Source organism: Augochlora pura, chromosome 8, assembly GCF_028453695.1.
Source record: "Augochlora pura isolate Apur16 chromosome 8, APUR_v2.2.1, whole genome shotgun sequence".
NCBI classification, from domain to species: Eukaryota; Metazoa; Arthropoda; class Insecta; order Hymenoptera; family Halictidae; genus Augochlora; species Augochlora pura.
Window position 1 is genome coordinate 9,377,560 of NC_135779.1, and position 12,536 is coordinate 9,390,095.

Sequence of the window (12,536 nt, forward strand, 5' to 3'; positions counted from 1 at the left end):
AATTCACGGTCGGAGATGAATAGCCGGTCGCAGTAGAATTGCGGATGCCCAAACAAAACCGAGATTAGAGATAAGAGTGTTTTGTATGCTGGGACGCACATGAATCGTGCCGCTGAAGACAACTAACATTTGCGTTTTAACTAATATTTGTTTTAGTCTCCGAATAAAATTTTATGGAACAACATACTATCAATATCAATAAACCGTGATCGATGTTGCACATTATCGTTAAGTTGCTTTGAAAAATAGTTACAGATAGATACATTGATCATTGGTGGTTTTTATTGGTTTTTTTACTACATGATATAATGATCGTAGTAGAAAATGGAGAAATAATTTTGTCTTTGCTGTGAACCATAAGCAGGCTCGTGGCAACATTATCTTTAGATCCTCCCGACACAAAAAAATACCAAAGAACGATGTCATAATTTGACAAGAATGTTTTACACCGAGCACCTGGTATCGGTTTCTTTTATCAGAAGACGATTAATCGAATCTGATCCTATTCCCTTTTGATAGGTTTCACGAGAACTTAAATGTGGATTTAGATATAGTTCTTTGGATTACGAAAGCTAGATTACGATGTTGGCGCGGTACTGTTCAGGTTCTGAGAGACGAAGATAAATAGAGAGTGGCTGCATGTGCAGGTAATATTGTTATTGTATCAGCGATGACTATTCTTCGAAATCTGAATATTGTTACATTTTAAGAAAACAAAGAAAAAGATAATCTCAGTGAATCATCCTAAATCCTCCGTTGTATCAAATTCGATTTAAGCTGAATCATATGGATTCAAAGGCCAGCTAACCTAAGGTCAACGTTTGTCGTTTATGAATCGCTTACATGGAACGAACGGTGGACAGAAATTAAATATGCAATCGTATGCAGGCTATCGCGAGCAGTTTAAGCATAGTTTACGCGTCGAGTCACGTTTCGTACATGACCGTCGAAACATACAAGGGAACACTGTTCTCTCAATGTTAATCTTCATCCGTGTAGATCCGGCCTTCGGCTAATCGGAAATCAAACAGCTTCCTTCGAATTTGAACTTACAATGGAATCAAAGTTTCCATAAAAACGTGATTTCCGCGAGAAATTGTGCAGCCTGCGTCCACCGTTACATTCCACCATCTTTCGCGTTGAAAAGGTTTAATTACGTGCTGATCAAAAGGCATCGCGGACATCCTGATTAATTACTATGTGCCGTAGCATCCTCGAACTTTCGCGTCCACGTTAGAAATTCAGATGCACGCGGTATGCTCGCAGTCTGTCAGATGCTGTGTTGATCGGCCGATCGATCGGCATGTTACGATTCTGGTATCCGACGCGGCGTGCAAACGTTACGTCACATGCGAAAGTATTACGAAAGCGGTGGCGTTTAATGAGCTCATACACGCAAATATTTCTATCCGGGAGCAGCTGGCCTATTCAGAGAATCGGCCGATTTCAAACGGTACTTTCCGTTTACGATGATCGATTCACAAGCGATTGTAAACCATCGTCGTTATCGTGTTATAACGCGGCACGCTTATCGCGTAGAATTCATCGTGCCAGATTACAGAAAAATGATACGGTGATGAGTGAAACGGTAACGTCCGCCGTTACGTCAATAAATGATCGCCGGTAGAATGATTAATTGCGAAATCCTATTAGACCCGTCTCTAATCGATATATTTTCAAGTATTCTAAAATTCTTGAAATTGATTGATATGGTCGATATGGTTGTATCGAGTGTCGAAAGAAATTCTTTCTTCAGGTATAATTCAAATATTTTTGAGAAATTGTAGAAGATCGATCGGCAATAGTTTTATGATTATTAATAGCCTGCGAATTTTGTCTAACATGAAAATTGTCTTATTAAAAAATATTAAATATTTTAATTTAATATTAAGCGAATTAAATATTAAAATATTTAATATTAAATATTTTCACTGTTTTAAGATTGATCTACACGTTTCTTTTTTCACTTCAAACGCATAAAACATTGTAACAAATTAACACTAAAACGGCGAATCTTTCTGACAAAAATGTAAAAATATATGATTACAATAATTTGCAATTCAATTTGTAAATTTTGTTGAAAAGAAATTCGTTAAAATTCGTTGGGTTTTTCGAAACATGTAATGAAGATATAAATTAATTGTCGAAAACTAAAACAACGTTTATACCCGTGGTCCCAGTGATTAAATGAGAACTGGAAAGTTTTGTACTGTGTAAAGACGAAGATCCTTTGTTGTTTCTACAATGAAAAGTGAATGGCCATTTCGCGTCGCTAACCTAATTCCCGTGTAAACAGCTTGATCGTACGAAGTTAATTGGAAAGAACCGAGAAGGAGAAATGAGTTCGCGAAAAAAGAAGCGGAATTTCTTTAGTCGCAACCTCGTTTTGGAGGAAATCGAGTTCGGAAACTCGACGCGCCCGCGCGCAGGTATTAATATTTGCGAGAAGTAGAAACATCGTGCCACGGACAGACATGTAGAACGAGTTTCCAAACTCGATTTTCTCGGACCCGTAGTCTGAGCAAAAGAGATTTGCTTATCCGACTTCTTTGCGAGCTTATCTAACGGCGCAATGAAAAATTTCACGAGCCGAGACGACCATTCGATTTGATTTGAAATACGACGGAGGAAATCAACACCCGTTTCGTTTCTGTTCCTATTAATTTATACCTCGTTCAGCGATTATAGTTATGCGTGACATTACGTTCCGCAACATTAATAGTAATAATTTCTAATAATTATTAATAATTATCATTATTTATTATTCCTTATAAATATTAATAATTATTAATTGTTATTATTAATACCGGTTAACAATTATAATAATAACAACTTTATTCGTATGCATATATAACTAAGATTTTCTGCATTTATGACGAAACAGAAAATGTTAATTGCAATTTCTCCGAATGATTGAGGATGAGGAGATGAGGATAATTGAAGAGATGTCACGTGTATAAATGTGTTGACGGTATCAGAATAATAGATTGAATGTGAATGTGCATTAGGAAGGAAATTATTAAATGTGAAACAGACGCATTGAAGACGTCCGGGGCAGATAGATGATACAGTTGCATCACTGGAGATGCAGAAGATAGCTGCATGTGTCTGACCAAAGGCGGCTGCATCTACTACTTATACGAGGAGCCGTTGCATCGGGCGATTCATATACTCAGTGACTCAAAAATGTTCACAGGAAACGGATAGAAAAATCAGTACCATAGAAAAACCTACAATTGCCTAATTATTCTACCTAATTATGTTTAGATCAGAATTGGAAATTAAAGTAGGGTAAATGCTAAATCTTTTCAGAAATCATACCTAATTATTATCAATATCGAAGCATATTTATTTGTTTCTTATGAAATTGATTGAGTTTTTATCAAGATCGAAATTTTAAGTTAATTCAATTAAATTGTAAAGATCACGTAAAATTAAGAGATTGGAATAGATTGTTTTAATAGATTAGTCCGACCGGATATAAAATGATATTCGCCATTAATTGATGGAATAAAAAGTGCTGTATCGATACCAAGATACGACTAGAAATCTGGATAATAAAAGTCTCGAGTTTTCGTTCACTGCATCGACAGCCCACGGCGATTAAAATTCGAGACAAGATTATTAAAAGCTCCGCGATAATGCGTCGTCATTCATCATACCTGATTTCACATCTAAGGACAATCACATCTGACGTGACATCGTTCATCTTTAAGTTTCACGGAATCGATAATTTGGCGAGAATTTCGAAACCGGGTATTCATTATTCATTCGAGAGAAATTAATCGACCACTCTGTGTCGCGTTGAAGAATTTCAAACAGAATGAGTCGACGCGAGACAGAATAAATCATAAGACGCCGAGAACGTCGTCAGAGGATAACGATGACTCTATCCTGAATGAGAGAAGACCACCGCCATCGGTATTCCGGACGTGAGCGTAATTTAATTCGCGTTTTAACGCGTCAAAAATTAACGATTCCCAATGACAAGTTATTGAGATCTGTTAATCAGCTTCACACCAATTGAATTATTGCAATTATCGTCCCGCTGAATCGGTGGAGAAGAGTCGACGGCAGGAGAAAAAGGGGGTTTCGTCTGGACGAGCTGTTAATTAAATTATCCGATACGTATCGATTTATATTCAACAGTATTTGAGCATCAGAAAAACTCCAAAACACGAGTGCCATCGGGATGCTAATTATCGTCGGCAAGAAGGGAATAGCCAATTATGAAAGTAACGCTAACACGTGCGACCCGGCCGACAAACGTGACTCTAAGTTCCAGACTGTTTGCCTATTGTTAAATCATGAGGACACCATAAGGATTACAAACATTTGTCATCTAATTCGCCGCTGAATAGATACTGTAACCGGTATGATTTACGGCTGATTATGTTTGCCGAAACGGAATGCCACACGATTTGTAATCTACGATCGCTTGACAGACAGCGATTAAAGCGGACAATATATTACATTTAGACAATCGCTGTGTCTTCACAGGGGCTAAATGATGATACTAAAAACTGTGAAAATGTTCACTTGTATAAAACTTACGGTTGCACAATGAGATCGAGACTCCTGATAATGTACAAATTTTCAGCTCAAGATAATCATGGTCAGCGGTCTGACAAGGATTAACCCATTTTTCTCTCAGCTATCAATTACGGAGAAACGAACGATCGTAAACATTGACGGACTTAACAAGATATTAACGCGATCAAGGTAACGTTCGAGGTGATTCGCGGGAAAAACAATATCGGACATATGCGACATAAACACGACTCGCTTCTGTGATTAATAGACCACGGATCCTCATGAAAGATAATAATTGCTTAACTTAATTGTAAGAATCGTAAACTTGATGAAAATATCTTCTATCTTTTAATAATTTTAGGAACGTTGTACATAACATGAAATATTCTCAAACTTTTCTAATGTCTTTACAGTTTTGTACTTGACCCGGACGGTGCTTGTAGTAAGTGCATCAAATTTCCAGTTTGATGATTAAGATTTAATTGATTCCTATTTTTCTGCAATATCTTTTCTCTACTTCATATTACATATTCTTCTTTATTCGTTGCATATAATATTTACAATTTGCTTGTAATGGATAAATTTGTTTCAACCAATTAAATGAAATCAAATAAAAATTAATGATTCACTGTCAGGGGAACGTAAAAATCGCTTGTCTGGTTCCGCAAATCGTTGAACTGCGAGCCGTGAAATTCGCGTTTCATTGACAGTGACTGTCGCGATGGATCGGAAATCATTTGAGACGAACGTCAATGGAATTTTTCGAAGTTGGAATTTAATTAAAGCCCGATCAATCGTTGCTGTCGTTTGACAATCATAGCTAGAAAGGTAATAATGGCCACTCGAAGACTTGAGCAGCTGCAAAGCTGTTAATTCCTGTTTTTACTTGTGCTTCCGAGTCGTCGAACGGCAGATAAGATTGTTTATCGAATCGCTCAATCATACTACTGATCGAGCATCTGTCGATTGCTATCGTAAGGATGAGCGCAATCCAAGCTAATCCCCATGATGGTCTGTGCTAAGTAACTTTCATCGAATTTCACAGATTTTTATAGCTAAAAAGTATCGTGGAAACATTCTGCGGAAAACTAATAAAAGTGATACTAGCATCCGATTTCCAATAATTGATCGTTAGTTTATTTGTTTTCTTACGTCTGACGTCATTTCTGCCCAATGTGTTATCTCGAAGGAATTTGTTGACTTGCGTTTTGCAGATTTTTCTTTCAATGAGAAATTTTCTATTAGAACATAGCTTGTAAACAGATAATTTTAAATGATTAAAAGCGATATAATTATTAAGTATGATTTAAGTGTTAAATATGATATTAAATTATTAAATATAATTTCAACCAGTGGTTTCAATGGAAATCTATTCGCCAGGGTTTTTCTTTGTCTCTACGACGGTGACGTCAGTACGAGAAGCCGCGCATTAACACACTCCTCTCGAAAATATCGTAGCAAAAGTGACGGCGTTGCGGGTTTAACAAGATTAGCCAGAAACACGAGAGGAGAACACCGGTAATTTAGCGTCAAGTAATCGCAGACTGACACCAGCCAGCCGGAAATCTCGCGGAATGAGCCAGCCTCGTCTTAGAGGAATGTTCCAATGAACAGACGGCCGAGTTCCGAAGTGAAAAAACTTATGCGAGTACTACTGTTCCTGCAGGCAACGGCGATGCAAAATTCATAGATATATATAGCCGAACATTTCAAGTACGCTAGTACGATAAGCACCTGCTATTTTCTAGACTCGTACATAAATGGACTTGTGTGTAAATGGACTTTCAACGTAAACATCTCCATTAAACGTAATTCAAAGAATTATTTTCTATTGTTCCATGTTTTCAGTAACATATTTTCTTATACAGTATGATAACATTATACTATGTTAGTGTTATACTCTATAATAATATAATTATGATATAAACTATAATAATATTATATTCTACAACTTGCAGCAGACGTAGAAGTATCGACTTGCTAATAAGGAGAAAAATTCTAAATTCGAAGTGCAGTGCACCCGCACTCGGGCGCAGTGCAGCAGCGCTTCAATGAATTTAGATAACACGAAACCACCGAGATTGCAGGTTTATTTCGCTGCATAATAAAGCAATTGTCCATTGAAATCAAGATTAGAGATTACTCTAATCTCTGCTTTACAAATCGAAGTATAACAATTTCCGTTGCAGGTGCTGAGATTGCAAAAGCGGACCTACAGAGTTTCATTAACAAACTGCAAATTTTCTGTAGATGTACAACTTGTTTCTCCATTATTTACAATCTGTCAAGAAAGAAAATCAATTTCGTTTATTCACCAGCTTGTCTCGATTAAGACAAAGAATTCAATTGTCTACAAAAATTCGTAGCTTATTGATGGAAGTATGTAACAATAATTACAGAAATACGTAACGCTTAACACTTCCTGCGCGTACAATTTGCAGCGCAGCAAGAAGTAAAATAACATTTTGCAAACAGAACTATCGGGGTCATAAATTTTCACGTCATTATCGGAGAGATAACAATGTGTCCGGCTCTCTGGTTAACATCGGAAAACCCTGATTATCGAACGCCGTGGGAATCCCGGGACAAAAAGTCCAGAGATCCTTGTTTTCTCGGTGATCGTTGCCGTTCGATGGGACATCAATCGGCCGAGCAATATAATGATAACGATGTGATGACAAAGAATGCATCAAAATGAGTAAACGGTTCTAAGTAGAACGAGCCGATATTACTGTCCTCGTTCTGCAATACATACGAGCACAGCACAAAATACAATATGAATTTATAATAAATACGAAAGTAATACGTGTGTAGTTAATTTAATATTTTAACTGTGTTAACTGCAAGTCTTGCCAATGTTTAAATGTTCAAAAATGGATAATATTACATGCAACAACTGTAGCATATTACAAAATTGTTACAGTATACATACTAAAATAATCACAGTGAATATAACAAAACACATACATTAATATAGTTACAGGTACCGTGACGAGTGACTAAATAAGCGTAATTAACATTATCAAAAGCTTCTTTCTATACGAGGAAGAATCTGATGAACAATGTGTTCGAGCGTTTATTACCGCACTACGTGATTTTATAATCTTGGGGTGTCCCACGATCAAACAACGATCATGCTGACAAAATCGACGGTGATCGCGCGATTCTGACGGTTCGGAGGTGATTTTTCATGAGCCGCGGAACCGTCGACCTTGCGATAAAAAGCGAGAACAAACATTTCCCCGGAGTAGCCGCGGGAATCAACGGTTCCTGTAAATATTGACTATCTCGGCAGAGGAATTGCTACCTGTATATTTCCATTCGACAGATCCATTCGAAATGATTCGGCTCGAGTAGCTCTCTCGCCGAATAAGCTCGGATAAATCGCCAATAGATCCTAATCGGCATAGATACATGGAATTTCTGACACATCGTAATCTAATCACGGTTGGATACCATTTTACTTGTTACATTCGCACATTTATCAGTATTAGAATAAAATCAGGGAAATACCATTTATGAAGTATTTACTGAGAGGCGGTAGGTAAATTTTCACCTGGAGAGAATTCAACGCCTTTATGCAAACGATTTTTGTTACCACGCGTCTATTCCTTTTATTTCAATAGGTTGCCTAGTATGATCAGAAATCTACAGTGTTTAGTGAGAGACAATAGAAGAATTTTCGTTCGAACACAGTTCAACCCCTTTTTGCAAATCATTCTCGATCAAATGATCAAATCAACAGTCTCTACTAAGGCATAATTAACGTCTTCACCCAATTTTTGACTGAAACTGTCCATTTCATTGCGACTGGCAAAACCGATTGCATCCAATGTTTCCCAAGTGATGTAAGTCATCGCTTCCACTGACATTTCTGCAAATTCAAGAAAATTATCTGAACGGGGATAAAACCAATACGAGGAAGATGCAGTACAGCGTTGCTTCGTGATCGTCACGACGTTTGTAATAGGAAACTCGCAGGTTTCAGGTATTTCCATTATCAGTTATTCAGATATTTTCTAAAAAAAAAAAAAGTTCCACTACCCAAACCGATCTGGCCGTGACATTATCGGGAAGCACGATCTTCAAAAACAGCGTCTCGAGAACAGAACGGCGGGGACCGGGCTAATCAGAATAACAAACATTTGATATCGTTGGCCAGCCGCTGTTACTTGGGCAAATCGTTTCTTTCTTTTTCTCGCTTCCGAGATTACGCGATCGACCGCGAGGTGTTTTCCAATAAACAGATGCCGTTTTCCTATCGCTTTCGTTCGAGGCAGTGCGTTCCGGGAAAAAATATCAGGAGATCAGAGTGACAAGTGTTTAATCTTTCGTTTTATCGATGGTGCAACTGTTAAGGCAGTTGACATTTTTTCGGGTATAACGCGTGTCGAACGAGACGACGGTTGACCAATGGCAACGTGATACAATTTAAGCACGATCTCTGGAATCGGGATCATTGTTACCATCTTCCAGGCGTATGCCAATTGCTTTCTTGCTATGAGATATAATTTGCTAGTTTCTTCTCTTACCGTTTCGGCAACACCGAATTTCCAGTACTCGATTTTCGTAAGTAGTTTTCAATTCTCATGTTTGACATTTTATTTAGTTTCGAGTCGCAAACTTTCACGTTCAAAAGTTTTTCATATTGCAAATTTTCACTTTTTAAATGTTCACATTACAAATTTCAAATTTCTATATTTTAAAATTTTAAATTTCAATAATTATTCGTACCGTGTATTCCGATAGTACTAATTAGTTACGTAAGTATTTGAATATGTAATTATTCAACTATTTTTCAATTATAAACTAAAAGTTGTTATCTTCAAGTTTTTATATTTACAAATGTTTGACCTTATATTTTTAAATTATAAATTGTCTAAATCTCGGATTACTCTAGTATACAAACATTTCAAAACATTTAAATGCCGCGCCAGTTAATTGCGCAACTTCCAGTGTAATAGACCTTCCGGTAACCTCCAACGCCATGTTCGTAATCACCGTTCAATGCCGCTGCATTTTTTCATGAAATTACGCACAATGTTCGTTACTTCTAAACACTAAGTCCGTTACCGACTTACTTTCTCCCAGTGGTTCATTATTTTATATCATTCACCGCAAGGATCATCGATCTCTAATGATGCCTGGTTTGTGTTATTCGATCTGTTTATCGAGCTACTGAATTTCAACTTATCGTCTCATCGAGAGATCGGCGATTACGCTGATTAATGATTAATCAGAACAATAGTCGGAATGTTCCCAAAATCGAGTCTAAAAGTCAATCTAGTCAAGTAAGTGTTTCAATGACGACGCGAGAAAGCAAACAATAACAAGATCGGGGCGAGACAAACTAATTCCTCCGTTCGCGAAATTTGAACTTAACGAATCACCAACAAAAACTGAAACTAGCAGGCGAGAAAAAAAAACAAAGGAACGAATTGTATGGCAGAACCGCGGCAATCACGATTCGAAGGACACGCAGTTTCACTAACAGTTCGAAAAAATGGCGGTTCAGTTTTTTCTAGCGAATTTCACGACCTCATGATGTAGGACTATGGCAAGGAAAAAAATAATTGGCTCTACATTACCGTTCCTTTCCTACATCGGATCGCGAAAGACTCGGTTCTATTGAAATGAAACCCGTATTATCGTCACACGGCTTACGCGTTCCAGGAGATATTGTCCTTCGACGAGAATTTTACGTTCGGCGTCTCGATTTCCTTTCCTTCTTGGTCTTGCGAGCAATCACCTCGCAGCGAATTCGAGGCAATAGGTAATCGAACCATTTGTTTCCGAATAAAATAAATCGATTCGCGGGTCGACGGTCATCGATCGTCTGGACTAATGGAGTTCAGATCGATTGACAGATTCCAATATGGATCCATCATTGTTCGATTGTCTCAAGAGGAGTTTTAAATTCCTCCTTTATCTACACAGGTGACTTACAGATATTAGGAAACAAAATAATAGCAACAAATTAACAAATTTGTACGATGAAACAGCATCTCTGAACTACCTTCTCTCAGTTCGTACGTATCGAACTTCCCGAGGTGTTTCGATATGCGACGAGGCCGTGTCTCGACGATACGTAATTAATGGAAATCGAATTGCAATTATCGAGCAGAACGCGGAAACTGGTCGTTAATTTATTCGAATCGTACTTGTATATTACAACTTCAATCATTTTTTTCCTGTATCTATCCCGCGTTCTAATCACGCTGTCACGCACAACGAACTCTAAACACAACAGGTTGTAACTGCCACCATGACAGAGGTTCGATAATGTTCGACCTGTAATTTCGATTCTCCAAGCTCCATAATGTATCGTCGATTGTCCTGCGATCTATCATGCGATGTATTAACAGTCAAGTGAAGACTCTAAAGCACCGCTAAAAATTGTCATACCAGGCTCGAAAATAATTTAAACATTAACAAATTTGTTTATGTTTCAAAAACTATGCAAAGCGTAATTGTTGCATGAATCACAAACTTCAATGTCATATGTATAAAATACCCAAGTTTGCATAAAATAACAGAAAATTAAAATAGATCAATCTATATAACTCGTATAACAACTTTCGTCTTCAAAGAGTCAAGGGATGTTTAGAAGAATGCAATAACTGAATATTTCCAACAGTTCGCGAGGACCAAATAAAACAACAGTCGTCATACCTGGCTTATTCGAAATGTTTGGAACAGTGCACGTGCAACGGACGCGTGTAATCGAAAGACAAACGACGAATAAGAACAGCAACAATCGGGTAAGAGACAATGACACTCACCGTGCTCGAGGTAAATCCGAAATTGTCGTGCGACATGGCTTGGGTGTCGGTCACTTCTGTGCACAGGAATGCCTTAATCTCGCGTGCAGGTTGTGGAAAATATTCGAGTGGACACGAAGGAGCGGAACAAACAAGGTTAAGTCAAATGAGAACACGTTGCGACGATAGACGCGGAAAAAGGGCAACCGGTTCTCGTTCAGTTTGTTATGGTGCGATGCATTATATTGTGTCACGACAGGTACGGCCGCCGCAACTCGACTGATCACGGTTCGCGGCAAGTATTGTTTATATAGCATCGTGGCACACACGGCACACCGCACTCTTGCCATTTCGTCTGCTGGTCACTCGTAGACCGTGATTCGGACGCGACGATGCGGCTCGACTACCTTACGAGTCCTACACGAGATCGAAATCTAACACACGCCGGTTCGTCGTGGAAACACTTTGCCTTTCGTAAATCCCCACTCGACAGGACGAACGAAAGGTGCCCGCTGTGAGAATCGCGCTCCAATTGCCGCCAATTTTCCTACCGAATCGAGAATCGAGTTTTCTACCCGCTGCGACCTCACCGATTTCGATCAGGAAACAGGAGATATATTGCGGATCGATTTTAGCGCGCATCGAACTCGATATTTTAAATTTTCCTATGCTTTTGCTGTTATAGAAAAATCGCAATCCATATCTTTTTGTTTTATTTATACATAGTATCATTAACACGTTAAACGCCAAGCTTGTTTTGTATCTGTTTTCGTTTGATTAACATTGTAATATTCCGTGAAATATGAGAATTCTGTGTTTGGATTCATTACAATTCTTGTTAGTAACAAGTAACATTTAGGTATATTCGATTATGATCTCTAAATTATATAAAATTTATTCGTATAGAAGAATATAATTTTTTACAGAAGATATAGTGTCAATCAGTCGTGACTTAGAAATCATTCTCTTTCTGTTCTTACGATTCGTAAAACATTTGGCGAATCACCTAAATATGATAAAAATATAATTGAACAATATATGAAAATCACATGACAAAATTCATAAAGTAAAAATTGTCTATTCTTCTTACTTAAAGCGGTTCGTCTGTGCCGTAACAAAATGTGGAAAGTAGTACAAGTCAAGCTTTCGAGTTCTGAAGTAAACCCATACGACAATAAAAAGTGGTTTTTAAAAACTGTTTCTTTATACCTAGCAAAGTGATTGAGTAACAGGAGCTGCGAG

At 37.8% G+C, this 12,536-nt stretch overlaps 1 protein-coding gene across 1 annotated transcript in view; it reads right to left on the reverse strand.

The window, feature by feature from the left end:
• Nucleotides 1-11,587, reverse strand: part of LOC144474124 (proton-coupled amino acid transporter-like protein acs) — a 20,617-nt gene extending 9,030 nt beyond the window's left edge. The window contains exon 1 of the mRNA XM_078188684.1: nucleotides 11,316-11,587. Within this exon, the coding sequence (XP_078044810.1) occupies nucleotides 11,316-11,351 (36 nt within the window). The 5' untranslated portion in view covers nucleotides 11,352-11,587. The remainder of the gene's footprint in view (nucleotides 1-11,315) is intronic.
• Nucleotides 11,588-12,536: the final 949 nt, after the last annotated feature.